Here is a 25,694-nt window from a genome sequence, read left to right on the forward strand (position 1 = left end):
AGGTGAGGCAACTGAGGCCCAGGGAATGACTTGCCCGAGGTCACACAGCATGAGCCCCCACATGGGACAGAGATTAGGTCCCACCCGCCTTGCTTGTATCCACCCTAGTGCTTGGCACATAGTAAGTGCTCCACAAATGCCCTAATAATATTTGAACAAATACCGTAATAATAAGGGAAGCAGCGTGGCTTAGTGGCAAGAGCCTGGGCTTGGGAGTCAGAAGTCATGGGTTCGAATCCCAACTCTGCCACTTGTCAGCTGGGTGACTGTGGGCAAGTCACTTCACTTCTCTGGGCCTCAGTGACCTCATCTGGAAAATGGGGATGAAGACTGTGAGCCTCACGTGGGACAACCTGATTACCCTGTATCTGCCCCAGTGCTTAGAACAGTGCTCTGCACCTAGTAAGTGCTTAACAATGTTAAGACTGTGAGCCTCACGTGGGACAACCTGATGACCCTGTATCTCCCCCAATGCTTAGAACAGTGCTCTGCACATAGTAAGCGCTTAACAAATACCAACATTATTATTATTATTACCCCATCTGTAAAATGGGGATGAAGACTGTGAGCCTTAGGTGGGACAACCTGATGACCCTGTATCTCCCTCAGTGCTTAGAACAGTGCTGGGCATATAGTAAGCGCTTAACAAATACCAACATTATTATTATGTAATGAATAAGCGCTTAGTACAGTGCTCTGCAGATGGTTCACGTTCAATAAATACCAGTGATCGGGGGACAACGGTCACCCCCCCTTTTTTTTTTTTTGCGTCCCTCGCGCATGCGCACTGGCCTCGCTGGCGTCCCCAGGCGCGCGGGGTGACCGTTGGCAGTGGGCGGCGGTGACGTCACGGAAAATCCCAGGCGCCGAGGTAAACAAGCTGCCGCGTGAGTCTCCCGGCACGTGGCCCGCGGAGTCGGCGCCTGCCTCCGCCAGCCAATGGAAAGGCGGCGGGGGCGGAGCGCGCGCACGAGGCGCGGGGCCTGGGGCCGAGGGCAGCCAATGGCAGCCACGAGGAGGCGCGGCTTCCGGTCGGCGGCCCGCCAGTCAGCGCGGGGGGGCGGGGTGGCCCCGCACGTGTCGTCCCCACCTCCCGTCGCCGCGGACCAATCGGAGGCCGCCGAGGGGGGCGAGGGGGCCAATGGGGGCGGCGCGGGAGGGGGGCGGACGGCGGCACGCGGCGCGGTGCATGGGGCTCCGCGCGGGGACCAATGAGCGGGGGCGAGGGCGGAGGGGCGGCCAATGGGAGGGGGCGGAGGGCGGCGGGGCGGCCAATGGGAGGGCGGGGAGGTGGCGCGAGCTCGGGCTCGGCCGGGGCGGCGGCGGCGGCTCAGACTCCAGCGGGCCCCCAGCCGCCAGGACCGACCCGTCAGCAGGCAGCCACCGGAGTTATCATTCATCATCATCACCACGGTATTTATGAAGCGCTTCCCTTGTGTCGACCGCTGTACTGAGCGCCGCTGGGGCATGGTGGTCATGCGGGTATTCGTTAAGCGCTTCCTCTGTGCCGAGCACTGTTCTGAGCGCTGGGGTAGAGAGAAAGTCATCAGGTTTTTCGGAGGAGGGAACTAAGGCCTAGAGAACAATAATGTTAGGATTCGTTAAGCGCTTACTATGTGCAGAGCACTGTTCTAAGCGCTTGGATGGAGAGAAAGTCATCAGGTTGTCCCCCGTGGGGCTCCCAGTCTTCATCCCCCTTTTTCAGAGCATAATATAATCATGTTGGTATTTGTTAAGCGTTTACTATGTGCAGAGCACTGCTCTAAGCGCTGGGGTAAATACAGGGTAATGAGGTTGTCCCACGCGAGGCTCACAGTCTTAATCCCCATTTTACAGATGAGGTCACTGAGGCACAGAGAAGCCACACAGCTGACAAGGGGCAGAGGGGGATTAGAACCCATGACCTCCGACTCCTAAGCCCGGGCTCTTTCCACTGAGCCTCGCATGATGGCAAGCGCTTAGTACAGTGCTCTGCACATAGTAAGCGCTCAATAAATACTACTGAATGTGAAGCGCTTACTATGTGCAAAGGACTGTCCTACTGACTCCCCCGTTCAGACCGTGAGCCCGTTGTCGAGCAGGGATGGTCTCTTTCTGTCGCCCAATTGTACATTCCAAGCCTGTAGTATGGTGCTCTGCACAGCGTAAGCGCTCAATAAATACGACTGAATGAAAAGGAGGTAATCAGGGTGTCCCAGGTGGGGCTCACACACTTCAGCCCCCATTTTACAGATGAGGGAACCCAGAGAAGTGACGTGACTGGCCCAAAGTCACACAGCTGACAAGGGGCAGAAGGGGGGATTAGAACCCACGGCCTCTGACTCCCAAGCCAAGGCTCTTTCCACTAAGCCTCGCTGCTTCTACAGTCAGGTTCGACACAGGTCTGGCCAGGGAAGGGGTGGGGTCTTAATATATTTCAACAGTATTTACTGAACGCTTATGGTGTGCAGAGCACTGTACTAAGCGCTTGGGAGAGCACCGTAGAACAATAAACAGACCCATTCCCTGCCCACAATCGCCTCCGGAAGGTAGCCGGGGCCGGAGGGTCGGTGATGGGGGGCATATAACGGGTGGGCGATAATATTGGGGCCATGATAATATCTAGGTGGGGGCGGCCTCTGTGATAAGTGTGTGGAGCGGGGGCAGTCATCTCGGAGGGAACTGAAAATATTTAGGAAGAGTGATTTGGGGTGTGACGTTAGGTGGCCCTAAGCACTTTCAGGGGGTTTAGGGTGGCGGGGGATTGATGGTACGAGGTTGCGATGTTTGGAGCGTGAAATACGGGGGGCGGGTGACGTTAGCGGGATGGGGGAGGTGGGTGAGAGTTTCAGGGGGTGGATCTAGATGCAGAGAAGGGAGCGTGATATTATGGAGGTTCGGAGGCAGGAGGTGAGAATCGAGTGAGGTAACGTCCTGACCTGGGGAGCCTGCTGGGGGATCCCGGGTGTGGGAAGCAGCTGGAAGGAGGCCCGACGTTGGGGGCGTCAGCCAGGGTACGTCCAACAAATAGGGGGACCGAGGAAGGGGTGTTAACAGTGAGACCCAGAGCGGCAGGGGTGGTTTGTTGAGTCCCCTCATTCGAGCTGGGCCCCCCAGCACTCAGCCCAGTGCTTGGCGTGGAGTAAGTGCTTCCCACCTATCACGGGGACGATGATTATCTCGGGGGAGTGTGTGGGGGGGGGGGGGACACCCGGGAAGAGGGGAGAAGTGTTGCGGGGGAGTGGGAGGGGAAATGGAGTAGGACGCCTGGGTCCTGGGAGCTGGCCGGGTGCTGGGAGGGGTGGGGGGTGGGAGGGATGGGAGAACCACAGGTAGCCCAGCAGGAAAATCGAAAGGATCAGCTTGTGTGTAAAGCAGGTGACATCAAACACTCCCACACGGCCCCCCTGGAGCCTAAAACCACCGCTCCCAGGAGACAGAGATCAATCCACCAGGCGTATTTACTGAGAGTTTAATTGTGTGCAGAGCACTGGAGGAAGCAAGGGGGGGTAGATCCAGGATTACCAGGCCGAAAAAGGGGCTCAACAGTCTCTACCTGTGGGTCTCACTGTTAACGCCCCTTCTTCGGTCCCCATGTCTCTTGGGGAGGGTCCAGGATAAGAGTCGGTAGGACACGTTCCCGGAGAGGTTCCCGGCCCACGACGAGCTTAAGGTCCAGATGAGAAAACGGGAGCCGGGAGTCAGAATGGGGGCTGGCTTGACTTTGGCTATAAGATTAGTTGAAGGGTCCCCCCACTTCTGGTTGGAGGGAGGGGGTCTCATCTGGTCCCTACCCCGTGTAGACAAAGTGACTCTGGGACCGGGGGTCGGGGGATTTCATCCCATTGCAGCTGCAAGGACCAGCAGGATGGCCTAGGGGATAATACGTGGGCCTGGGAGTCAGAAGGACCTGGGTTCTAACCCCGGCTCTGCCACGTGTCTGCCGTGTGACCCTGGGCAAGTCGCTTCACTTCTCTGGGCCTCAGTGTCCTCATCTGGAAAATGGGGATTAAGAGTGAGAGCCCAGGGACTGCATCCATCCCGATTTGCTTGTCTCCACCCCAGCGCGTAGTACAGGGCTTGGCACATAGTAAGTGCTTAACGAGTACCATAATTATTATTATAGTATTGATTTAAACGCTTGCTGTGTGCAGAGCACTGTGCTGAGTGCTGGGAAACGAGTACCTAGGTGGAAATTAGATGTGGATTCTGGCCCTCCGGGACAGGATTTCAGGCTCCTCGTTCAGGCAGGGTCTAAACCCTGCCCTGCTGACCCAGGTCGGGCAGCGCTAAGGGAAGGGAACAGAAGTCCCGGCAGAGGAGGGTGAAGGACATCAAGGTGGGGAGTGGGTGCTCACCCCCTAAACTCCCTTTACCCCCTGGGAGCCCCATTCTTGGTCTCTCCGAGGGCCCCAGGCATCCCGCCTCTCCTGGGTCAAGGATGATCTTTTCTCCTCCTTCCCGCAACTTCCCACTCCTTCCCAGAGTACCCTTGGCTACAACCGGCCCTTCCTTCCCATCTCCCGGGTCCAGGGGTGGGAGGCCTAGGGGGAAGGGATGGGGCCGAGGGGCCGCGGGCATCTGGGGAGGAGTGAGGTCAGAGTGCCAGAAACGGAGCTCCCCCCACCCTCCACGATGCCCGCGCTCTCCAGCCCCACGAGGCTCCCGGAGGGGGCCGGGGGTTGGGGGGGAGGCGGGCGGCCGTCCCGGGCCGGAAGCCAGGAGTACACAATGTTCTCGGCTCTCCGGCCTCCACCCTGCCCTGGCCGCTGCCCAAACCCACCGCTCTGGCCTTCCCCCCCGGCCCGCGGGGTCCGGCCCCCGGACCCGCCCTCGCCCGCTCCTTTGACGTCACCCCTGCCCCCCCCGCCCCCATCGAGCTCCCGTTGACGTCTTGCCAGGCCTCGTTACTGTGGGGACCGAGGCGGAGAACAGCTGGGTCTCGGGGGACGGGGAGGGGGCGTTAGGGGGCAGGTAGATCCTGGCAGATTGAGAGGGAGGGCATCGGGGCCCCTGGATGGGGAGCCAAGGGGAGGGCATCCCGCAGCAGGGGCGCCTGAGCCCATTGTTGGGGGCCATCCGGCCTCGTGGGGCCCTGGCCCCCTCTTGCTTGCATCTCCTCCCCCAGCCCCACGCTCCTCTCGCCCACCCTTCCTCCTCCTCCCCCTCCTCTCCGGGGTAGGGGGCCGCCGCCTGGGGCCTCACGAAGAGGGAGACCTCCCCACGGGCCCCATTGTTGCCCCTTCCCGCCTTCTGCTTCCCACACAAACAGGATCTCCAACCTAATAATAATAACGATGATGATGGTATTAAGCGCTGACTATGTGTCGAGCACTTTTCTAAGGTCTGGGGTAGACGCGAGGTAAGCAGGGTGGACGCCCCCCGTGTCCCACAAGGGGCCCTCGGTCTTTATCTCCATTTTAAAGACAAGGGAACTGAGGCCCCGAGAAGTGAAGTGACTTGCTCAAGGTCGCTCAGCAGACAACTGGCAGAGCCGGGATTAGAACCCAGGTCTCTCTGACTGCCAGGCCCGGGCTCGGTCCGCTAGGCCACGCTCCTTCTCCGGAAAGCAGAGAATAACAAGAAGAAGATGGCGTTTCTGCTTTTATGAAGCGCAACCTAGGCTCCAAAGCGCTGTGCTAAAGCCTCGGGGTCCCCGGCTCTCTCAGCCCCCCTCGACCACCCTCCCCCCACCTCAGCCCTGTTCTCTAATTTGGGGGCACCAGGATCAATCCAACAGTGGTTTTATTGAGCGTTTACTGTGTGCACAGCACCATACTAAGTGCTCGGGAAAGTACAATACAGTCAGTAGTCAGTAAGTCATATTTATTGAACACTTACTGGGTGCAGAGCACTCTCCTAAGCGCTGGGGAGAGTACCCCAGCCACATTCCGTTGCCCACAGCGAGCTTAAGTGCTGGGTTAGGTACAAGATCATCGGGTCCCGAAATGAATCCCCGTTTTGCAGAGGAGGGAACTGAGGCCCAGAGAAGTAAAGTGCCTGGCCCAGGGTCACACGGCCGGTTCGAGGCGGCGCCGGGTTGGGGACCCAGGTCCTCCTCTCCGTCCACTGGGCCACACCGCTTAGGCGGGTTTTGAAACGGGAGACTGGCGGAGATGAAGGGGGAGGGAGTCCCGGGCCGGACGTGGGCGAGGGGTTGGCGGCAAGCTGGCTGAGACCTAGGGCCGGTGGGTAGGCGGGCATCGGAGGAGCGAAGCGGGAGGACCGGGCAAGAGGGGAGAGCCGACTGAGGGCCTCGAAGGCGACCGCGAGGAGTTTCCGGAGGCGGATGGACAACCGCTGGAGGTTTTCGAGGGGCCGGCAGATTCAGGGACCGAGAGGCATCGGCCTCCCACTCCCCGACCTGCAGCAGTCCGTCCCTCCTGTGGGTGGCCCCATCCTGGAGAGCTCCGTGGCGGAGGTCAACGAGTAGGCCGCCTCGGGGAAGCCGGGCCTCGGATTGGCCACCGTCCTCTGTCAGCCGCCCCCTCCTCCCCGATCCCCGACTGGCCTTAGCCCCCTACCTACTTCTGCTATTGTTTCCCAGGCAGGGTTTCCCACTGGCTGCGGTCGCTCTCCCGCCCCCGGCCAGCGGGCCCCCGATTGGCTGCCGCTGCCCTTTCCGTTATTCTCTCCCTCACCCCGAACCCAGGACCACGGGCCGCTCGAGTGCGGGGTCTCCCACTCTGCCTGCCCCCGCCGTGCCATCCGCCTGACCCCGCTCCCACGGATGTGGAGAGATGGTGACTCACAAAGCCACTCTTCTCCTGGAGTGGTGGAGGTGGTGGGAGGTGGTCCCCTCTTGGAGACCCCAGGGTGGGCCGGGGGCGCGTTGGCGGGGAAAGGGGACCTGGGGGGAGGGGAGCGAACCTCGGGACAAGCGTTTGGAGCCTCCGGGGGAGGGTGTCAGCCCCATAGCCCCCACAGCACGATCGTCCACATCTTTAAATTCTACATTAGAAATGACATTCATTTTAATGTCTATCTCACCCTCTAGACTGTGAGCTTGGGAGGGGCGTATTCGGTCGTATTTATTGAGCATTTACTGTGTGCAGAGCACTGTACTAAACGCTTGGGAGAGTACAATACTACAATAAACAGACCCATCCCCTGCCCACAACGAGCTTATCATCTAGAAGGGGAGACAGATGTGAATAGAAATAAATAAATGATGGGGACATGGGTGCTGTGGGGCTGGGAGGGGAGAAGAACAAAGGGAGCGAGTCAGGGCGACGCAGAAGGGAGTGGGAGGGGATCGTGTCTTTGAATTCCTTTGTCGTCCTCTCCCAAGCGCTTAGTACAGTGCTCTGCACGTAGTCCGCACTCACTAAGTCCTCTTGATTGATCGACAGAGGTGGGGGCAGCGAGTGGGGAGTGGACCCAGAAGTCCTGCCTCCCCAGGGATGTGGAAAGAGGAGAGAGCGGGCGTCCTCCCACCCCCAGGCTGACCCCGGACGTTGACTGCGTGGGTGTTGGGGGGCTGCTTCTCCACCCCCACCCCCGAAAGCCTCGTGCTCAGGTTCGACGAGGGCTCCAAACCTTCCTCCCAGGCCCCCGGCTTCTGCAACCCCCCTCTCCACCCCAGACCCCCCCCCCCCCCCCCCCCCCCCCCCCCGTGAGGCAGCGTGGCCTAGTGGATAGAACACGGGCCGGGGAGTCCGAGGTCATGGGTTCTAATGCCGGGTCCGCCGCTCGTCTGACCTTGGGTGACGTCACTTCTCTAGGCCTCAGTTCCCTCACCTGGAAAATGGGGATGGAGACTATGAGCCCCACGTGGGACCCCCTGATGACTTGGTGTCTGCCCCAGCGCTCAGAACAGTGCTTGGCACATAGGAAGCGCTTAACAAATACTAGTATTATCGTAGTATAATAAGTATTATGATAGTATTCTAGAGAAGCAGCGCGGCTCCGTGGCGAGAGCCGGGGCTTGGGAGTCAGAGGTCACGGATTCTAATCCCGGATCTGCCACTCGTTAGCTGTGTGACCGTGGGCAAGTCACTTCACTTCTCTGGGCCTCGGTGACCTCATCGGGCAAATGGGGATGAAGACCGTGAGCCTCACGTGGGACGACCTGAGGACCCTGCGTCTCCCCCAGCGCTTAGAACAGTGCTCGGCACATAGCAAGCGTTTAACAAATACTATAATTCTTATGACAAGTCCAAATTCCTTGTACTGTGGTTCCCTCCTGGGAGCCCCCCAGGCCCTCCCCCCCCCCCGCCCCCGCGCTTCCGGTGTCGAGGCCCCGCCCCCTCAATTAGCTATGCAGCATCAGCCCGCTCCCATTGGTCCCCCGAGCCGGCCAATGGGGCTGGGCTCCCCCCGCGCCGCCCGGCGGCCACGTGCGGCGGAGCGTGTGGCGCGAGGCCCCGCCCTCGGGGGGCCGCCGGCCAATCGGGAGCCGAGCCCGGCCGGGCCGACCAATGGCGGGGCGGCGGGCCGGGGGCGGCGGGCCAATGGGGGGCCGGGCGGCGCCCGCCGTCGTTATGCAACCCCCGGAGCCGCCCGAGGCGCCTCGGCCGCCGATCGTCTCCAGCCCGGTACGGACCCCGGACCCCGGACCCCCTTCTTTTCCTCCTCCTCCTCCTCCTGTCCAACTGCCGCTCCCCGCGCCCCTCTGCTAGGGGGCAACTCGGGCATCCGCCCTCCCAGCCCGCCCCCGACCCCCTGCCAGGGACCCAAACCACCTTGTGTTTTCCGAGGGCCCGTGCTTTCCCTCGGTCTGCGTTTTGTGTGCCTGTCTTTTCCACGTTTCTGTGTTTTCTCTCTTTTCCGCGTGCCTGTCTTTTCCGTGTATCTCTTTTCTGTGTGTGTGTGTGTGTGTGTGTCTTCCAGGTGTCTGTGTTTCCCCTGTGTGTCTGCGTTTTGCAGGTGTCTGTGTTCTCTGTGTGTGTCTGTGTTTTCCGTGTGTCTGTGATCTCTGTGTGTGTGTCTGTGTTTTCCGCGTATCTGTTTTCTGTGTGTGTTTTCCATGTGTCTGTGTTTTCTGTGTGTGTGTCTGTTTTCCGCGTCTCTCTTTTCTGTGTTTTCTCTGTGTGTCTGTGTTTTCCGCCTATCCCTTTTGTGTGTGTGTGTTTTCCATGTGTCTGTGTTTTCTCTGTCTGTGTCTGCGTTTTCCGCGTATCTTTTTTCTGTGTGTGTGTGTGTGTGTGTTTTCCTTGGGTCTGTGTTTTCTCTGTGTGTCTGTGTTTTCCGCGTATCTCTTTTCTGTGTGTGTGTGTTGTCCATGTGTCTCTGTTTTCCGCCTCTTTTCTGTGTGTGTGTGTGTTTTCCATGTGTCTGTGTTTTCCGTGAGTTTGTGTTTTCCGTGTGCCTGTGTGTTCCGTGTGTCAGTGTTCTCCGCGTGCGTCTGTGTTTTCCATGTGTCTGTGTCTTCCGTGTGCGTCTGTGTTTTCCATGCGCCTGCGTTTTCTGCCCAGGCCCATTGTCTTCCTTGTGCCCCGGGTTCTTCGCGTTCCCGGCTTTCCCATGTGCCCGTGTGGCCCGCGTGGGCCCGCGCTCCCCATGCGCCCGTGCGCTCTGCGCCTCGTGAACCCCCACTCGAGGGCTTGGAGATGATTCAGGGGATGTGCGGCGGTCGAGAAGCACCCGGGTTGGGCCTCGGGGTGATGCCAGGATGCCCAAGGGACCGGCCCTCCCGGGAGGGAGGAGGAGGAGGAGGCGGCCCGAGCCCTTCTCCAGCAAGGGGGGGAGCAGGGAAAAATCCTCCCCCCGGCCCCCGACACCTGGGTCCCTCCAGCAACAGCTGAGCTCAGCGGCTGACGTCATCGTCATCTCGGTTGCCCGGGACGACGGCGTCGGCCCGGGGAGGAAGCATGTGGTTGGGGCGGCTACTACATGTGCCGTGGGGGCGGAGGGCGGGCGGGCCGAGGTGGGAGGGAGGCATCCGGGGCCCTCGGAGGGACCCGCCGATCCCCCGGATCGGGGCCACCGGGGCTCCCAGGCGGGCCGTTCGGCTGCCTTCCCGGCTCCGGCCTAGGCCCCGGGCACCTGGCAGGGTGGAAGGCGTCCCCTCCTGCTCCTCTCCCCGTCCGGGCATGGGCGCCCGGTGCCCGGTGGCCGGGGAGCGGTCGCTTGGGGGACCGGGGTTGTGAAGGGAGACTAGACGGGGCCTGGCGCCGGAAGCGAAGCCGGGGCCGACCGGGAGACCGGGCGCCTGGCTCCCGGCCCGCCGTCGCTCACCACCCCGGCCCCCTCTTCCCCCTCCAGGTGACCCCGCCGGCCCCCGCCCGGCGTCCCAGGCATGAGCGGAGGAGCTCTGGCCGGAGGGCCGGCGGGGCCGGGCCCCGGGCCGGGGGAGCGCTTCGAGGGCGTCCGGCCGCCCGGCCCCGGGTCGGCCGACGACACGGACGCCAACAGCAACGGGTCCAGCGGCAACGAGTCCAACGGGCGTGAGTCCCGCGGGGCCTCCCAGCGCAGCTCCCACAGCTCCTCCTCCGGCCACGGCAAGGACTCTGCCTTGCTCCGCTCCACGGGCAGCAGCAAGAGGTGAGGCAGAGGTGGGGCAGGGGCGGGGGGCAGGCCCGGGCCGGGGCCGGGAAAGGAGAAGTCCGACTGGGGGGGGGGGGGGGGTGTGGTGGGAGCAGGGGACGGTGTGTCCCGGGCCGGAGCGGGACCCGGCAGGGTTGGGCAGAGCTGGGGAGGGAGCAGCTTGGGTCCCAAGATTGGGGAGAACTGGGGGAGGGAGCGGTCTGGGCTGGACGGGAAGCAGCTTTGGCCCCGAGGATGGGAAGAGCTGGAGGGGGAGCGGCCGGGACCCCAGGGCTGGGGGGAGCTGGGGAGGGAGCGACCTGGGTCCGAGGGGTTGGGGGAGCCGGGGAGGTCATGGTCCGGGTTGGAATTGTGTTTTGGGGGGGTGTGGTCGGGGAGGGAACAGCCTGGCAGGGGAGTGAGGGTCCTGGGGCCGGGCAGCCTGGGAAGGGGCCGAATGGTGGGGAGGGAGGGTTATGCGTAGGGGGGTGCTGACGCCTCCCCCCGCCCCGTCCTGTCCCAGCACCAACTCCCAGAGCCCATCCCCACCCAGCAGCTCCGCCGCCTACAGTCTCCTCAGCGCCAGCTCCGAGCAGGACAACCCGTCCACCAGCGGCTGCAGGTGAGGGGGCTCCGCGGGCTGGGGGGAGGGGGATGGGGGAGCCCGGCGGGAGGATCCTGAACCCCGGCCCCCGGTGTCCCCCGCAGCAGCGAGCAGTCGGCCCGGGTGAAGACGCAGAAGGAGCTGATGAAGGCCCTGAAGGAGCTGAAGCAGCGGCTGCCGGGCGAGCGGCGGGGCACGGGCCGCTCCGGGACGCTGGCCACCCTGCAGTACGCTCTGTCCTGCGTCAAGCAAGTGCAGGGTGAGCGGAAGGGGCCCGGGGGGCGGCGGGGGAGGGGGCCGGGCAGCCGGCGCGGGGCAGGCCACGGGGAGAGAGGGCGACACCGACACCTCTTCCAGCCGCATCTCCCAGCCCCTACTCCCAGAGCCGGTCCTCGCCGCCTACAACCGCCAGGCGGGGCCTGGGCAGGGAATGTGTCTGCTTATTGTTTTATTGGACTCTCCTAAGCGCATAGTACAGTGCTCCACACACAGTAGGGGCTCAGTAAATACGATCGAATGAATGAATGGGGCGAGGCCTCCTGGCAGGGTTGGGGCCCGTACCCGGTTGACACCCCCGGTCCCGTCCCGTCCCTCAGCCAATCAGGATTACTACCAGCAGTGGAGCCTGGAGGAAGGACCGCCCGGCGCCTCGGACCTCTCCTGCTACACCCTGGAGGAGCTGGAGAGCATCTCTTCGGAGTACACCCTCAGCAACCAGGTCCGCCGCCTCCCCCCGACACCGGCCGGCGCCCACCCCCGGACCCCCGCCGGGCACCCGGCTCTGACCCGTCGGCCCTCCCGCCCCTCCAGGACACGTTCTCGGCGGCCGTGTCCTTCCTGACGGGCCGCATCCTGTACGCGTCGGACCAGGCGGCCCCGCTGCTGCGCTGCCGGCCCGAGAGGCTGCGGGGGACCCGCTTCTCGGAGCTCCTGGCCCCGCAGGACGTCGCCGTCTTCTATGGCTCCACCGCCCCTTCCCGCCTGCCCCGCTGGGGGGCCGCGGCCACGCCAGGTAGGGCCCGGTGCGGGGGGCCGGGGCAGGGGGCAGGAGCAGGAAGACCGTTGGGGCGGGGGACGCCGACGCTGAGGGGAGCGGGGCAGTGTCACTGACTCGGTCCTCCCCTCATCTCTACTTCTTTCCTCTCCTCATTCTCCCTCTTTTCCTCCTCTCCCTCTTTTCCACTTCCCTTCTTCTCTCCTCCCTTCCCTCCTCAGCCTCAGGCCCTCTAAATTATGCCCAGGAGAAGGCCATATATTGCCGCATCAGGTGCGTATAGGGGCACCGACTGGGAGGTAGGGGTCCGTGACACCGTCCGCTGCTGACACTGGCCTCTCCCCGCTACCCCCCACCCCACCCCAACGCCGTCTGGTCTCCCCAGGGGCGGCCCCCCAGACCAAGCCCCACACTACCAGCCCTTCCGCCTGACCCCCTACGCCATGAAGCTGCGACCGACGGACGGGGTCCCGGGCCAGCCCTGCTGCCTGCTCATCGCGGAGCGCGTCCACTCCGGTTACGAGGGTGCGGCCCGGTCCCCGGGGTGGGGCGGGGAGAGATGGGGAGGGGGGCAGGGGCCGCCTGTGAGTCGGCTGGGGTGGGCCAAAAGGGCGTGGGGCCGGCCTCTGACCCCTTCTCCCCCCACCCCGCCGCCATCCAGCCCCCCGGATCCCCCCAGACAAGAGGATCTTCACCACCCGGCACACGACCGGCTGCGTGTTCCAGGACGTGGACGAGAGGTGAGGCCGGGCGGCCGGGCGGGGGAGGCGCCGGGGCAGAGGGGGGCCGCCCGAGCCCCTCGGTGACGGCCCTCTCCGCCCCAGGGCGGCCCCGCTCCTGGGTTACCTGCCCCAGGACCTGGTGGGGGCCCCCGTGCTGCTGTTCCTGCATCCTGACGACCGGCCCCTCATGCTGGCCATCCACAAGAAGAGTGAGTCTGCCCGCCCGCCCTCCTCCTGACCTCTTCCCCCGACCTCCTTCTCCTCCTGACCTCCACCCCAGGCTCTCCCAGGGGAATGGGGCAGAGGGGGTGGGCGTCCGAGTCCCCGGCCGACCCCCGCGCCCCCTCGCCACAGTCCTCCAGCTAGCCGGACAGCCCTTCGACCACTCCCCCATCCGCTTCTGCGCCCGCAACGGAGACTACCTGACCCTGGACACCAGCTGGGCCGGCTTCGTGCACCCCTGGAGCCGCAAGGTGACCTTCGTGCTGGGCCGGCACAAAGTGCGCACGTGAGTGGCGGGCCGCGGTGGGGCGGGGCCGGGGCCGGGCCCGGGGAAGGGCTCGTGGAGGCCGGAGGGCCGGGAAGCCGGGCCGGGGCTGAAGTCGAGGCCCCCGCCCTCCAGGGGTCCCCTGAACGAGGACGTGTTCGCCCCGCCCCCCGCGGGCCGCGCCCCGGACCCCGGCGTGCAGGAGCTGTCGGAGCGGATCCACCGGCTGCTCCTCCAGGTGAGCGGGGTGCCGGCCGGCTGCCGGGGAGGGGGCGCGGGGGACGCCGGGGTCCCCGAGGAGCCGCCGCGGGCGCTGACCCCGGTCCCTGTCGGTCGCCCTCCCAGCCCGTGCACGGCACAAGTCCCACGGGCCCGTGTGGGGTGGGGGTGGCAGCCGCCTCCCCCGGAGCCTCCTGCAGCCCCGGCTCCTCCAGCGACAGCAACGGCGGGGAAGTGGATGGCCCCCGCACTCCTGCCCCGGTGAGCTGGACGCCTTCCCCTGCCTCGACCGTTTCCTCTGGGGGTTTCTCCCCTCCCTCCCTTCTCCCCTCCTTCCCTCCCTTCTCCCCTCCCCCCTCCCTTCTCTCCTCCCTCCCTCCCTTCTCCCCTCCCTCCCTCCCTCCCTTCTCCCCTCCCTCCCTCCCTCCTTCTCCCTCCCTCCTCCCTTCTCCCCTCCCTCCCTTCTCCCCTCCCTCCCTCCCTCCCTTCTCCCCTCCCCCCTCCCTCCCTTCTCTCCTCCCTCCCTCCCTTCTCCCCTCCCTCCCTCCCTCCCTTCTCCCCTCCCTCCCTCCCTTCTCCCCTCCCTCCCTCCCTCCTCCCCTCCCTCTCTTTCTTCTCCCCTCCCTCACTCTTTGTCCCCCTCTTTTTTTCCCCCTTCCCCCCCTTTTTCTCCCCCTTCCCCCCCCCTTTTCTCCCTCCTCTTTCTCTCCCCTGACCTTTTCCCTCCTCTTCCTCCTCCTCCCCCCCCACCCCCCACCAGCTCACGTTCCAGCAGATCTGTAAGGACGTCCACTTGGTGAAACACCAGGGTCAACAGCTTTTCATCGAATCCAGAGCCCGCCGGGCCCGGCCCCCTCGCCACCGCCCCCGCCCAGGTGAGGTGTTGCTTGGAGGGCGTGTCTGTTTGTTGGGTGGGTGGAGGAAGGGTTATGGGGTATGGTGAAAAGGGAGGGGAGGGTGGGAGGTGCACGGGAAGGCCTCATTTCCCCTCCCCAAAATTCTTCCCTCTCTCTCAGTCCCAGAGGCCATCAAGCCCAGTTCCCTCTCAGACCATCCCCCGGGCTCGGCCGCCGGCCCCGGCCGCACCCCCAGCCCCCCCACCGTGGTCACCCCGGGCCCGGAGGACTCGGGCCGGAAAGAGCCGTCGAACTGCTCCTACCAACAGATCAACTGCCTGGATGGCATCATCAGGTAAACTGGACCCGTGGCTGCCCGCTCCGGTGACCCCATCCCTTGGGCTCCACCCCCTCGGGTGGGCGCCGTCTCCTTCAACCTTTTGGGGAGGGGGGTGTACACCCGCTCCCTGGCACGGTGGCCGCAGATTCGCTATGGGCTCAGAGGGAAGGACCGGCCCCATTTCAGAGCCAGTGAACTCCGCCGATGAACCTTCGGAGACCTCTTGGAGCCGGTCGGCTGGGACTCGGCAAATGAGACCCTGGGAGCGGCCCGATGTGGAGGGTTGGAGGAGAGCTGGGGGGTCCCTGTCGGAAGCAGTATAGTTGATAGACTCTGGGCCTGGGAGTCTAAAGGTCGTGGGTTTTGATCCCGGCTCCCCCACTTGTTTGCTGTGTGGCCTTCCGTTCATTCAAACATATTTTTTAAGTGCTTACTGTGTGCAGAGCACTGTACTAAGCGCTTGGGAAAGTTCAGTACAACAAGTCACTTCACTTCTCTGTGCCTCATTCACCTCATCTGTAAAATGGGGATGAAGGCTGTGAGCCTCTTGTGGGACAGGGATTGGGTCCAACCTGATTTGCTTGTATCCACCCCAGAACGTAGTACAGTGCCTGACACATAGTGAGTGCTCAATGAATACCACAGTTAGGAAGAGGGCTGGAAAGCGCTGCTTATTGTGGGCGGGGTACGTCACTGTTTATTGCTGTATTGTACTTTCCCAAGCGCTTAGTACAGTGCTCTGCACACAGGAAGGGCTCAGTAAATACGATTGAATGAACGATTGAAGGAATGATACTCCGGGGACCGGGACCCACCAGGGCTCCAACTCTGGAGGCCTGACTGGACCTTCCTCTCCTCTTCCTGCTCATCCTCCCCCCCATAACCCCCCAGGTACCTGGAGAGCTGCAGCGTTCCCAGCACCGTGAAGCGGAAGTGCGGCTCCTCTTCCTACACCGCCTCGTCCGCCTCCGACGACGACAAGCAGAAGGCCGCAGAGGACCAGGCCGTGGGGCCCAGGAAAGGTAACTGACTGATCCCGCTCCCTCTCGGCCTTCCCATCCCCTCTTCCTTCCAGTAGCCCCCCAACTCCCCCACCCCCTTACCGCTTCCTTCCTTCCTTCCGTCTTCCCTGGGGAGCCTCCCCGCTCCACTTTCCTTCCCCATCCAGCCATCTCCTCCTCCTCCTCTTTCCAGCTACTCTGCTCCCCCTCCTCCATTTCTCCTTCAACCGCGACCTCAGCTGTTCCCTCGGCTCCCGCCCGCTATTTTGGCCCCCGCCCCTTGGCCGCTCTGGCCGGCCCGGTCGGCTGTAGGTGGCGGGCCCCTGGGTGCCCCCCGTAACCGGCGCTTGTCTCTCCGCACAGATCCGTCCGACGAGCCCTCCCGGCCCCGGGCGGGTGTCCCAAGGCCGCCCCTGCGGAAGGAGCCGGTGGTGGGGGGGCCGCTGACCCCGCTCGCGCTGCCCAATAAGGCGGAGAGTGTGGTGTCCATCACCAGTCAGTGTAGCTTCAGCTCCACCATCGTCCATGTGGGAGACAAGAAGCCCCCGGAGTCGGGTATGGGAGGGGGCCGGGGGAGCGGGGCGGCAGGCGGGGGTCCCGCCCAGAGCTGGCGTTGCAGGGGTTGACCAGCCATCGTCCCACACCCCGGGGTCCCTACCGCTCGACGGCTTTGACCCCAGCCCCCCCGCCCCTCGAGATCCTCCCGTCACCTGAAAAATCCTTTTCTCTCTCCCCGTCCCCTCTTTGCCCTCCCCAGATGACCCCCGCCTTACCCTGACTCCTTCTCCCCCTCCTTTTAATCTTTCCTCCGCTGCCTCCCTGTCCCCGATCTCTCCAGTCCTCTCCCCACCGTCTTTCTTGCTCTCCTCTTTAACCTACCGCCCTTCCCTTCAGTGGCCTCCCCAATCCCGAGTGAGGTGATGGATCCGTGACACGGCGAGGGGAGGGAACCCTGGAGGCTTCTGTGGCTTCCTTCTTCCTGGCATCACCGTGGGCAGGAGGGGACGGGGGAGGGAGATGCCAAGGGACTGGAGAGCGTGAGGCCGGTTCGTCGGGGGCCTCGAAACGGACGGACAGAGAGCCGGAGCCAGACAGATCAGGAAGGGTATTGGAGGGGCCCGTTTTGGCTTTCGCGTCTCCCCAACCCCGGCCTTCAACCCCCGCTCCCTCTGGCCCATCCCCCACAGATATCGTCATGCTGGAGGAGGCGGCCAGCAGTGGCCCGGCCCCCGAGCCCGGCCCCGCGCTGACCGCGGACCCCTACCGGAGCGTGGGGCTGACCAAGGAGGTGTTGTCCCTGCACACGCAGCAGGAGGAGCAGGCGTTCCTGACACGCTTCCGGGACCTCAGCCGCCTGCGCGTTCTGGATCGAGAGTCCGGGCTGCCCAGCCCGCCGGGCCAGCCAGGTAGCCACCCGCTCTTCTCACTGCCCAGCCCAGCTCCTCCGCTCCCCTGATCGGGCTCAGGGGGAGAGGGAAGACCCCGTCTTATGTCACTCGTTCATTCGATCGTATTTGTTGAGCGCTTACTGCGTGCAGAGCACTGGACTGAGTGCCTGGGAGAGGACGCTAGAAGAATAAACAGACACATTCCCTGCCCCCAACGAGCTTGCGTAGGCCCATCACATTGGCTCGAGGGAGATTCCGTGGTTCCCTCACCACCCAGTGAGAGATCTCATCGGCCCAGTGGCTTTATGGCCGAGAATGGGTTGGAGCTTCCTGGGAGCCATTCGGTTGGGCCGCCGCAAGCCGGTCGGAGGGGATGACGCAGATGCGGCTCCGTCCCCCGAGAGATTCCCTCGGCACGCGCTACCAGTGTGGGCTGGGAAACCGAGAGTTTGGAGGTAGAGGACGGGGCAGATTGACCTCCGGAGACGAGGATCGGCACGTTGGCCATCGGGAACCTGCGCTCCCCCCCCCCGCCACAAACGGCCTGCAGATGTTGGGGCGGAAGGTTCTGGAACGGACGAGGCTCGGACGGCTCTGCCGCAGAGTGGCACCTGACGGGACCGTCACCCGTGACCGCTGGGGAGACGGGGCCGGCTCCGAGGGGAGCGATTCAGCGCCGGGACGAAGCGGTGACCCCATAACCCTCGGGGGCCTGGAAGAAAGGATCAGTGGTGCAGAGGGAGCTCTGACCGGCTTCGCTCCATCTTGGCTTCTCTCAAGCCAGAAGACAGCCGGGGGTCAAGACTGGGGCAGAAGGTGCAAAAAGACCAGCGGCGAGGCCACCCCTGGGAGCCCGCTTTGAGCCGGAGAGGCACCGCCCTCGCTCTGAGGCAGGAGGCTTGATTCGGCGACCCCCGGGGATCCCCCCTCACGCGTCTCTCGTACATCCTCCTCCTCCTCCTCAGCCCGATCCCAGATGGAACGGAACGTCTCTGCCGGGGCCGCCGGAGAAGAGGCGGAGGTGTCGTGTGGTGTGACCAACTTCTCCGGGCACCCTTTCAACCGCAGGGACGGGGCTCTAAACTTAACCCTTCACGCCCTGAGCCACCCCCGCGATGGGGTCCGGACGCCCGGGACGTTTCCCGCGAGCGGCCCGGGAGAGAGGAAGAGGAGGAGAAGCGGTCCCCAAGAGAAAGAACCCAAGGACCCAGGAATCGGCCGGTCGGGCCCCACCCTGGGACCCTCTGGAGCCTGAGCCGTGCCATCGGCTTGGCCCTATGAAAATGGCAGCTGAATCAGTGGTGGGCGCCAGGCGCAGAGGCACAGAGAAGTGAAGTGACTCGCCCCAGGTCACAGACGAGTGGCAGAGCCTCTCAGGCCCTTTCTCCCCCTCCCCCACACTGTATCCTCCTTTTGTACTCCTCTCTCCCCCCTCCAAAGGAATAAATCTCCTCTTCGCCGCCCTCCCCCTCCTCCCTGCCTCCTGTGGTTAATTTGCCCCCCCCCGCCCGGCTGGGGTCTGGCTCCCCGGAGGGAGGGGCGCGTGCAGGAGGCCGGCGGCGGCCATGTCGTTGGGTGGCCGTGGCGGCTGGGGGAGCCTCGCTAACCTGCCTCTGTTTCCCCCCCAACAGGCCGGCGGGGCTGTCGGCTCGGCCCCCACCACCACCCGGGCCGCCGGCAAGGCCGATCCAAGGCCAAGCGTCCCAGGCCCCTCCATACCGCCGGGCCCGACCCCGCCGCCCCCCGCCCCTCCCCGCCCTCTCCCGCCTCCCCCTGGCCCACCTCGCCCGGCCCCCCGGCCCCTGCCCTGCCCTTTCCCGCCCTGCTCCCCACCTACCCGCTCCCCGTTTACCATCCCCGGGCCGGTGGCCCCCCTCCCCCCGCCCCCCAGCCCTTCCCCTCCCCACTGGTGACCCCCATGGTGGCCCTGGTCCTGCCAAACTACCTGCTCCCCCCGCCTCCGCCCCCCGTCCCGGGGTACCCCTTCGGGGCGCCCCTGACCCCGCCGGCCCCAGCCCCGGGCTCGGGGTCGCCCTCGCCCCCGCCCCCGGCGGCCAGCCCCTCCCTGGCCCGCCCCACCTCGCCCCTGTTCGACTCACGCTGCAGCTCCCCGCTCCAGCTGAACCTGCTGCAGTTGGAGGAGCCGCCCCGGGCGGACGGGGGGCCGGGGGGCCCCGGCGGCGGGGCCGGGGACACCCCGCGGCGGGGTGCGGACGAAGAGGAGGAGGAAGAGGAGGAGGAGGAGGATGGAGAGGAATGCGGGGCCGGGATGGTGAGTGTCTCTTCCCTCTGACTCCTTGAATGGAAGGGTCAACCCCTGGCCGACACTTATTACGGTGCCGAGCACATAGCGAGCGCTCAGTAAATACCACTGACTCTCAGTCCCGGGCCTGAGAGGCAGGGGACCTGAGTGGTAATCCCGGCTCTGCCGCTCGTCTTTAAGTACTGACTATGTGCAGAGCACTGTTCTAAGCGCTGGGGTAGATACAGGGTAATCAGGTTGTCCCATGTGAGGCTCACAGTCTTAGTCCCCATTTTAATAATAATAATAATAATGTTGGTATTTGTTAATCGCTTACTATGTGCAGAGCACTGTTCTAAGCGCTGGGGTAGACATAGGGGAATCAGGTTGTCCCACGTCGAACTCATGGAGTCGAACTCATGACCTCTGACTCCGAAGCCCAGGCTCTTTTCCACTGAGGTAACTGAGGCACAGAGAAGTTTAGTGACTTGCCCAAAGTCGCACAGCTGACAGGTGGCGGAGCTGGGATTGGAACCCATGTCCTCTGACTCCCAAGCCTGGGCTCTTTCCACTGAGCCACGCTGCTTCTCTGACTGTGAGCCCCATGTGGGACAGCGACCGCATCCCGCCCGGTTATCCTGTACCTATCCCAGCGCTTAGTACAGTGCCTGGCGTGTAGTAAGTGCTTAACAATTACCACAGTTATTGCTGTCATTATTATTGATGGGTTGAGGCCCAGACTGTCCAGCACCAGCCCCGTATCTCCTCTTTCTCTCTCGATCTCCACCCGCCTGCCCGGCCCCTCTCCCTGTCTGTCCACTCCCCTCCCTGCCTCTACCTCTGGCTCCGTGTCTCCCCCTCGGGGGTCCAAGGGAGGTAGGAGGGCCCAGGTTGGGGAGGGGCCCAAGGTCCACCCTCCCAGACTGACCCTGCCCCTGCGTCCCCAGGCAGAGGTGAATGAATCGTCCAATCAGGACGCCCTGTCCGGGTCCAGCGACCTGCTGGAGCTGCTGCTGCAGGAAGATTCGCACTCCGGCTCCGGCTCCGCCGCCTCGGGCTCCCTGGGTTCCGGCTCCCGCTCCGGTTCCCGGGGCCGCAGCACCTCAGCCAGCGGCACCCGTAAGTACCGACCTGGGCCCCCCCGACCCCCGGACCGAGGCAGGGAGTCTCCCTCGAGTCAGGACCCATCCCCATCTCCCTCATCCCTTAGGGAAGCAGCGTGCCCTAGTGGATAGAGCCTGGACCTGGGAGTCAGGTGGTCATGGGTTCTAATCCCAGCTCCGCCACTTATCTGCTGTGTGACCTTGGGCAAGTCGATTAGACTGTAAGCCCGTCAAACGGCAGGGACTGTATCTGTTGCCGACTTGTTCATTCCAAGTGCTTAGTACAGTGCTCTGCACATAGTAAGCGCTCAATAAATACTATTGAATGAATGAAAAGTCACTTCACTTCTCCACACCTCAGTTTCCTCGTCCATAAAATGGGGATTGAGACTGGGAGCCCCACACGGGACAGGGACTGTGTCCAAGCCAATTTGCTCCTGTCCACCCCAGTGCTTAGAACAGGGCCGGACACCCAGTAAGCGCTCAGCAAATACCCCAGTTGTTATTATTGCCCTCTCTTGCCCCCTGCCAGGCGGCAGTGAGAGCAGCCACACCAGCAAGTACTTCGGCAGCATCGACTCCTCGGAGGCGGAGCCGGCGGGGGGTCCGGCGGGGGCCGAGCCCGGCGAGCAGGTCATCAAATACGTCCTGCAGGACCCCATCTGGCTGCTCATGGCCAACGCGGACCACAAGGTCATGATGACCTACCAGATCCCGGCCAGGTAAGGGCAGGAAGGGGCCCAGAGAGGGCGGAACCTCGGGGGTGGGAGATGAGGAGCGGGGGCAGAGTCGGGGAGGAAGGAGGGTGCTGGGGAGAGATTCGTTTATTCGTTCAGTCGTATTTATTGAGCGCTTACTGCGTACAGAGCACTGTACTAAGCTCTTGGGAGAGTACACTACAACAGATTCTCTGTCCACAGTGAGCTCACAGTCTCGATGGGTTGGACTGAATTGTAAGGTCCTTGAGGGCAGAGATCAGGCCTATCGTCTGATAATCGTGGTCTTTAAGTGCTTACTATGTGCTAAGTGCTTACTATGTACTAAGCACTGGGATAGATAAAAGATAATCGGGTTAGACACCGTCCCTGCACACGGGGCTCACGGTCTTAATCTCCATTTTCCAGGTGAGGGAACCAAGGGCCAGGGAAATGAAGTAACTTGCCCGTGGTCACACAGCCAAGTGGCGGAGCCGGGAGTAAAAACCCAGGTCCTTCTGACTCCCAGGCCCGGGATCTGCCCACTAGGTCACTCTGCGTCTCTACTGTAGTCATCCAAGTGTTAGGTACAGCGCTACGCACACAGTAGGCGTTCATCGTGTACCATTGATTGGCTAGGGGCAGAGTATGTGGGAGAGGCAGCGTAGCCTAGTGGGAAGAGTCCGGGCCGGGGAGTCAGAGGACCTGGGTTCTAAACCCGGTTCCACCGCTTGTCTGCCGTGTGACCTTGGGCAAGTCACTTCTCTGGGCCTCAGTTCTCTCCTCTGTAAAATGGGGACTAAGACTGGGAACTCCATGAGGGACAGAGACCCTGTCCAACCTGATTACCTTGTATCTATCCCATCGCTTAGAACGGTGCTTTGTACGTAATAAGTGCTTTAATAAATACCATTATTATTATTCTTAACTGGGAGGGAGGTGACAGACAGGCAGGACACTCTCCCAAGTGGTTAGTCCGATGCTCTGCACATAGTAAGCGCTCAGTAAATGATTGACTAAATACCAGTGGTTGACAGGAGATTTAGGGGACACGAGGTGGGACTGGTCACCACCGCCCCCTCTCTGTCCCCTCGCCGCCCCACCCCCTCTCCACAGGGACGCGGAGTCGGTGCTGCAGCGTGACCTGGAGCGGCTCCGATCCATGCAGAAGCAACAGCCGCGCTTCTCCGAAGACCAGCGGAGGGAGCTGGGGGCTGTGCACCCCTGGGTGCGCGGGGGGCTGCTGCCCCGGGCCATCGACATCACGGTGAGGAGGCACTCAGTTGGCCGTATCTATTGAGCACTGGCTGCAAAACCCTGGACTGAGCACTGGAGAGAGGACAGTACGACAAAGAGACACGGTCTGGGGTCGGGGGAGCTTAGGTATAGGGAAATACTATAGGCTGGGGGCATTTAGTGTAGGGAGGGGGCAGGACCTGAGGCATGAGAGGGTCTTTATTCAGGCCTGGGGAGGGGAACGAATGGCAGAGCCAGTCATATTTAGTGAGCGCTTACTCTGTGCTTACGCTGTACTAAGCACTTGGGAGATACAGTGGAACTGACAAATTCCCTGCCCACAATGAGTTTATGAACTAGATCGGGGAGGGGAGGGTGCCCTGGTGAAGTTTATTCATTCAGTCGTATTTATCGAGCGCTTACTGTGTGCAGAGCACTGTACTAAGCGCTTGGAAAGTACAATTCGGCAACAGAGACAGACAATCCCTAGTCAACGATGGGCTCACAGTCTAGAAAGGGGGAGGAAGGCAACAAAACAAGCAGACAGGCATCGATAGCATCAAAATAGATAAAATAGAATTATAGATATATACACCATTAATAGAATAGAATAATAAATATTTACAAATAGACACAAGTGCTGTGGGGTGGGGAAGGGGGTAGAGCAGAGGGAGGGTGTAGGGGCGATGGGGAGGAGGAGCAGAGGAAAAGGGGGGGCTCAGTCTGGGAAGGCCTCCTGGAGGAGGTGAGGTCTCAGTAGGGCTATGAAAGGGGGGAAGAGAGCTAGTTTGGCAGGTGTGAGGAGGGAGGGCATTCCCGGCCAGAGGTTAGGATGTGGTGAAAGCGGGGTGGGGTGGTCGGGGCCCGTTCAGAAACAGGAAATCAAGCTGTAGTCTCCGGGCTGAGGAGGGTGGAGTCCGAGGGGGCCGGCGCTCTAATGATGATAATCATGGTATCGGCTAAGCACTGTACTGAACGCTGAGTTGGAGACAAGATAATCAGGTCGGACCCAGTCCTTGCCTCGTGAGGGGCTCACGTTATGAAGGGGAGGGAGGACAGCGTGGTCTAGTGGAAAGAGCCCAGGCCTAGGAGTCAGAGGACCTGGGTTCTAATCCCAGCTCTGCTAGTTGCTTACTTTTTGCCCTTGGGGAAGTCACTTCACTTCTCTGGGCCTCGGTTCCCTCAACTGTCAAATTGGGGATTCAGTGCTTGCATTTCAGCCCCAATTTATGGGTGAAGAAGCTGAGGCGCAGAGAGATTCAGTGGTTTGTCCAAAGTCTCCCAGCAGTCCAGTGACCCTGAAAGTCTGTGCTCTCTCCCTGCCCGCCCCCCACCTCCCGTCACCCCCTCGCCAGGCCTGCGTCGACTGTGGCAGCAGCGGCCCCGGCCCCCCGTACACGGAGGAGGAAGAGGGGGCGCTGCTGGAAGGACTACTGGAGCCGATGGAGGAGGGGGGCGCCACCGCCCCGGAGACCGCCATGGAGGAGGAGGAGGGGGCTGGGCCCGGGGCGGCCCCCGAGACCGCCGGATGAGCCCGGTGGACGGGACCCGGCCCCCCCAGCCCCCGCCCGCCCCTCCTCACTGAGCCAGGAGGAAGGGGGCGCCGCCGAAGAACCACTGAGCGACCGGCTCAGACCCCCCCCTCGAGCCCCGCCGCCCCCACCAGGCTGGGTGAGCTACTGGCTGGCTGGCAAAAGGGAGGGAAGAGCAGTGAGGGGCGCCCCTTCCCTGTCTCCTGGGCGTCCGGGGGGCGGGACCCTCCTGGAAGCCGGCCCATCCCACTGGGCCGCTTGGGTCCTGACCCTTCCCTTGGGGGGACCCGAGGCAGGAGGAAGTGTGGTTTATGGCAGGGGGGTGGGGGTGGTCTCCCTGACGCCAGCCAGTCAGCAGATGCCGCTCTGACCGGACTGGGGGGATGGACAGCCCCAGGTACCAAGACCCCCAAGCTGCCAGGGGCCGGGGAGGGCGTCGTCGGTTCCTTGGATCCGGACCCCTCCTCCCCCGTAGCCTTTGTGTTTTTGATATTGTTGTGTCCGTCTCTTTTTATATATAAAGAAAAACATTCAACTCGGCTCCCTGTGGTGGGGGTTTCTTTGCTGGGACCGGTTCTCTTCATCCAGGGGTATTTATTGAGCGCTTACTGTGTGCAGAGCACTGTACGAAAACCCTTGGGAGAGGACAGAACGACAGTAAACGGACTAGTTCCCTGCTCGCAACGAGCTTGCATTCAGGGTCCTCTCCCCTGACCTTTTGTTGCTACTGGGCTCCAACGCGTGTAGAAACTGGGCACAGTGCAGATCGAAAATCGGGTTGGGTGTTAACCGGCACAAGCCGAGAATCGATGCCCAGTGGAAGTGAGAGAGGCACTAATTGAAAGTAACTTCAGAATCATGATTGAGATGGTAATCATTGTGGTATTTGTTAAGCGCTTACTTTGTGCCAGTCTCTGTTCTAAGCGCTGGGGTAGATTCGAGGTAATGGGGTTGGACACACTTCCTATCCCACATGGGGCTCATGGCCTTAACCCGCATTTTGCAGATGAGGAAACTGAGGCCCAGAGAAGTGAAGTGATTTGCCCAAGGTCATACGGCAGATAAAGGGCAGAGTGGGGATTAAAACCCAGGTCCTCTTCTGACTCCCAAGTCTGTGCTCTATTCACTATTATGGTGTTCGTAAAGCCCTTATATGCCAAGTGCTGTACTAAGCGCTGGGGTAGATACACGTTCAGTTGGACACGGTCCCTCCCCTGGGTTGCTCAGTGTAAGTAGACGGGGGGAACATATGGACGGCTCTGGGGTAGGTAGAAGGTAATCGGATTGGACGTAGTCCCTCTCGCATATGGGCTTGTAGTCAACCCGCATTTTGCAGATGAGGAAACAGGCATAGAGACATGAAGTGACTTGCCCAAGGTCACACAGCAGGCATGGAGCAGAGCTGAGATTAGAACCCAAGGCCCCTGCTCTGTCCAATAAGCCATATGAGGAAAAGAGGAAAAATAGAGAAATGGGCTGCCTCTGCAAATAACACCTGCCCGCTTCTGAGTGAGAAGCAAACACCTAGACATCGCTTCCTGTCCCCAAGGCCAGTTACAAACCTTGTGCTCCCGTCAGCCAGCACGGCTTAGTGGCAAGAGCACGGGCTTGGGAGTCAGAGGACATGGGTTCTAATAGCTCAGCCATTTGTCTGCTGTGTGACCTTGGGCAAGCCACTTAACTTCTCTGTGCCTCAGTTACCTCATCTGTAAAATGGAGATAAATATGGTGAGCCCCACGTGAGGCAACCCAATTACCTTGTATCTACCCCAGCCCTTAGAACAGTGTATGGCACATAGCAAGCACTCAACAAATACTCTAATTATTACTATCATCATCACCAATGCAC

General features: G+C 62.3%; 1 protein-coding gene across 1 annotated transcript; it reads left to right on the forward strand.

Moving 5' to 3' along the window:
• Positions 1-1,317: 1,317 nt before the first annotated feature.
• On the forward strand, positions 1,318-24,385 carry PER1 (period circadian regulator 1). Its single transcript, XM_029055556.2, has 24 exons — positions 1,318-1,413; positions 10,186-10,464; positions 10,970-11,068; positions 11,155-11,309; positions 11,647-11,768; positions 11,861-12,062; positions 12,266-12,317; positions 12,430-12,569; positions 12,706-12,784; positions 12,869-12,975; positions 13,121-13,274; positions 13,389-13,491; positions 13,599-13,733; positions 14,233-14,347; positions 14,489-14,663; positions 15,540-15,670; positions 16,013-16,204; positions 16,837-17,055; positions 18,669-18,782; positions 18,843-19,309; positions 20,227-20,398; positions 20,915-21,104; positions 22,194-22,344; positions 23,669-24,385. The coding sequence occupies exons 2-24, from the start codon at positions 10,220-10,222 to the stop codon at positions 23,843-23,845; spliced, it is 3,696 nt and encodes a 1,231-aa protein (XP_028911389.1). The 5' UTR covers positions 1,318-1,413; positions 10,186-10,219; the 3' UTR covers positions 23,846-24,385.
• Positions 24,386-25,694: the final 1,309 nt, after the last annotated feature.

Source organism: Ornithorhynchus anatinus, chromosome X5, assembly GCF_004115215.2.
Source record: "Ornithorhynchus anatinus isolate Pmale09 chromosome X5, mOrnAna1.pri.v4, whole genome shotgun sequence".
Taxonomy (NCBI): Eukaryota; Metazoa; Chordata; class Mammalia; order Monotremata; family Ornithorhynchidae; genus Ornithorhynchus; species Ornithorhynchus anatinus.

What these genes read in the sequence shown, in the direction of transcription:
- PER1 (XM_029055556.2), top strand. Translation starts at nt 10,220, where the DNA reads ATGAGCGGAGGAGCTCTGGCCGGAGGGCCGGCGGGGCCGGGCCCCGGG. An exon ending in AGTACACCCTCAGCAACCAG is followed by an intron (nt 11,769 to 11,860) that starts GTCCGCCGCCTC and finishes CCGCCCCTCCAG; the next exon opens with GACACGTTCTCGGCGGCCGT. An exon ending in GGCCGTGGGGCCCAGGAAAG is followed by an intron (nt 15,671 to 16,012) that starts GTAACTGACTGA and finishes CTCTCCGCACAG; the next exon opens with ATCCGTCCGACGAGCCCTCC.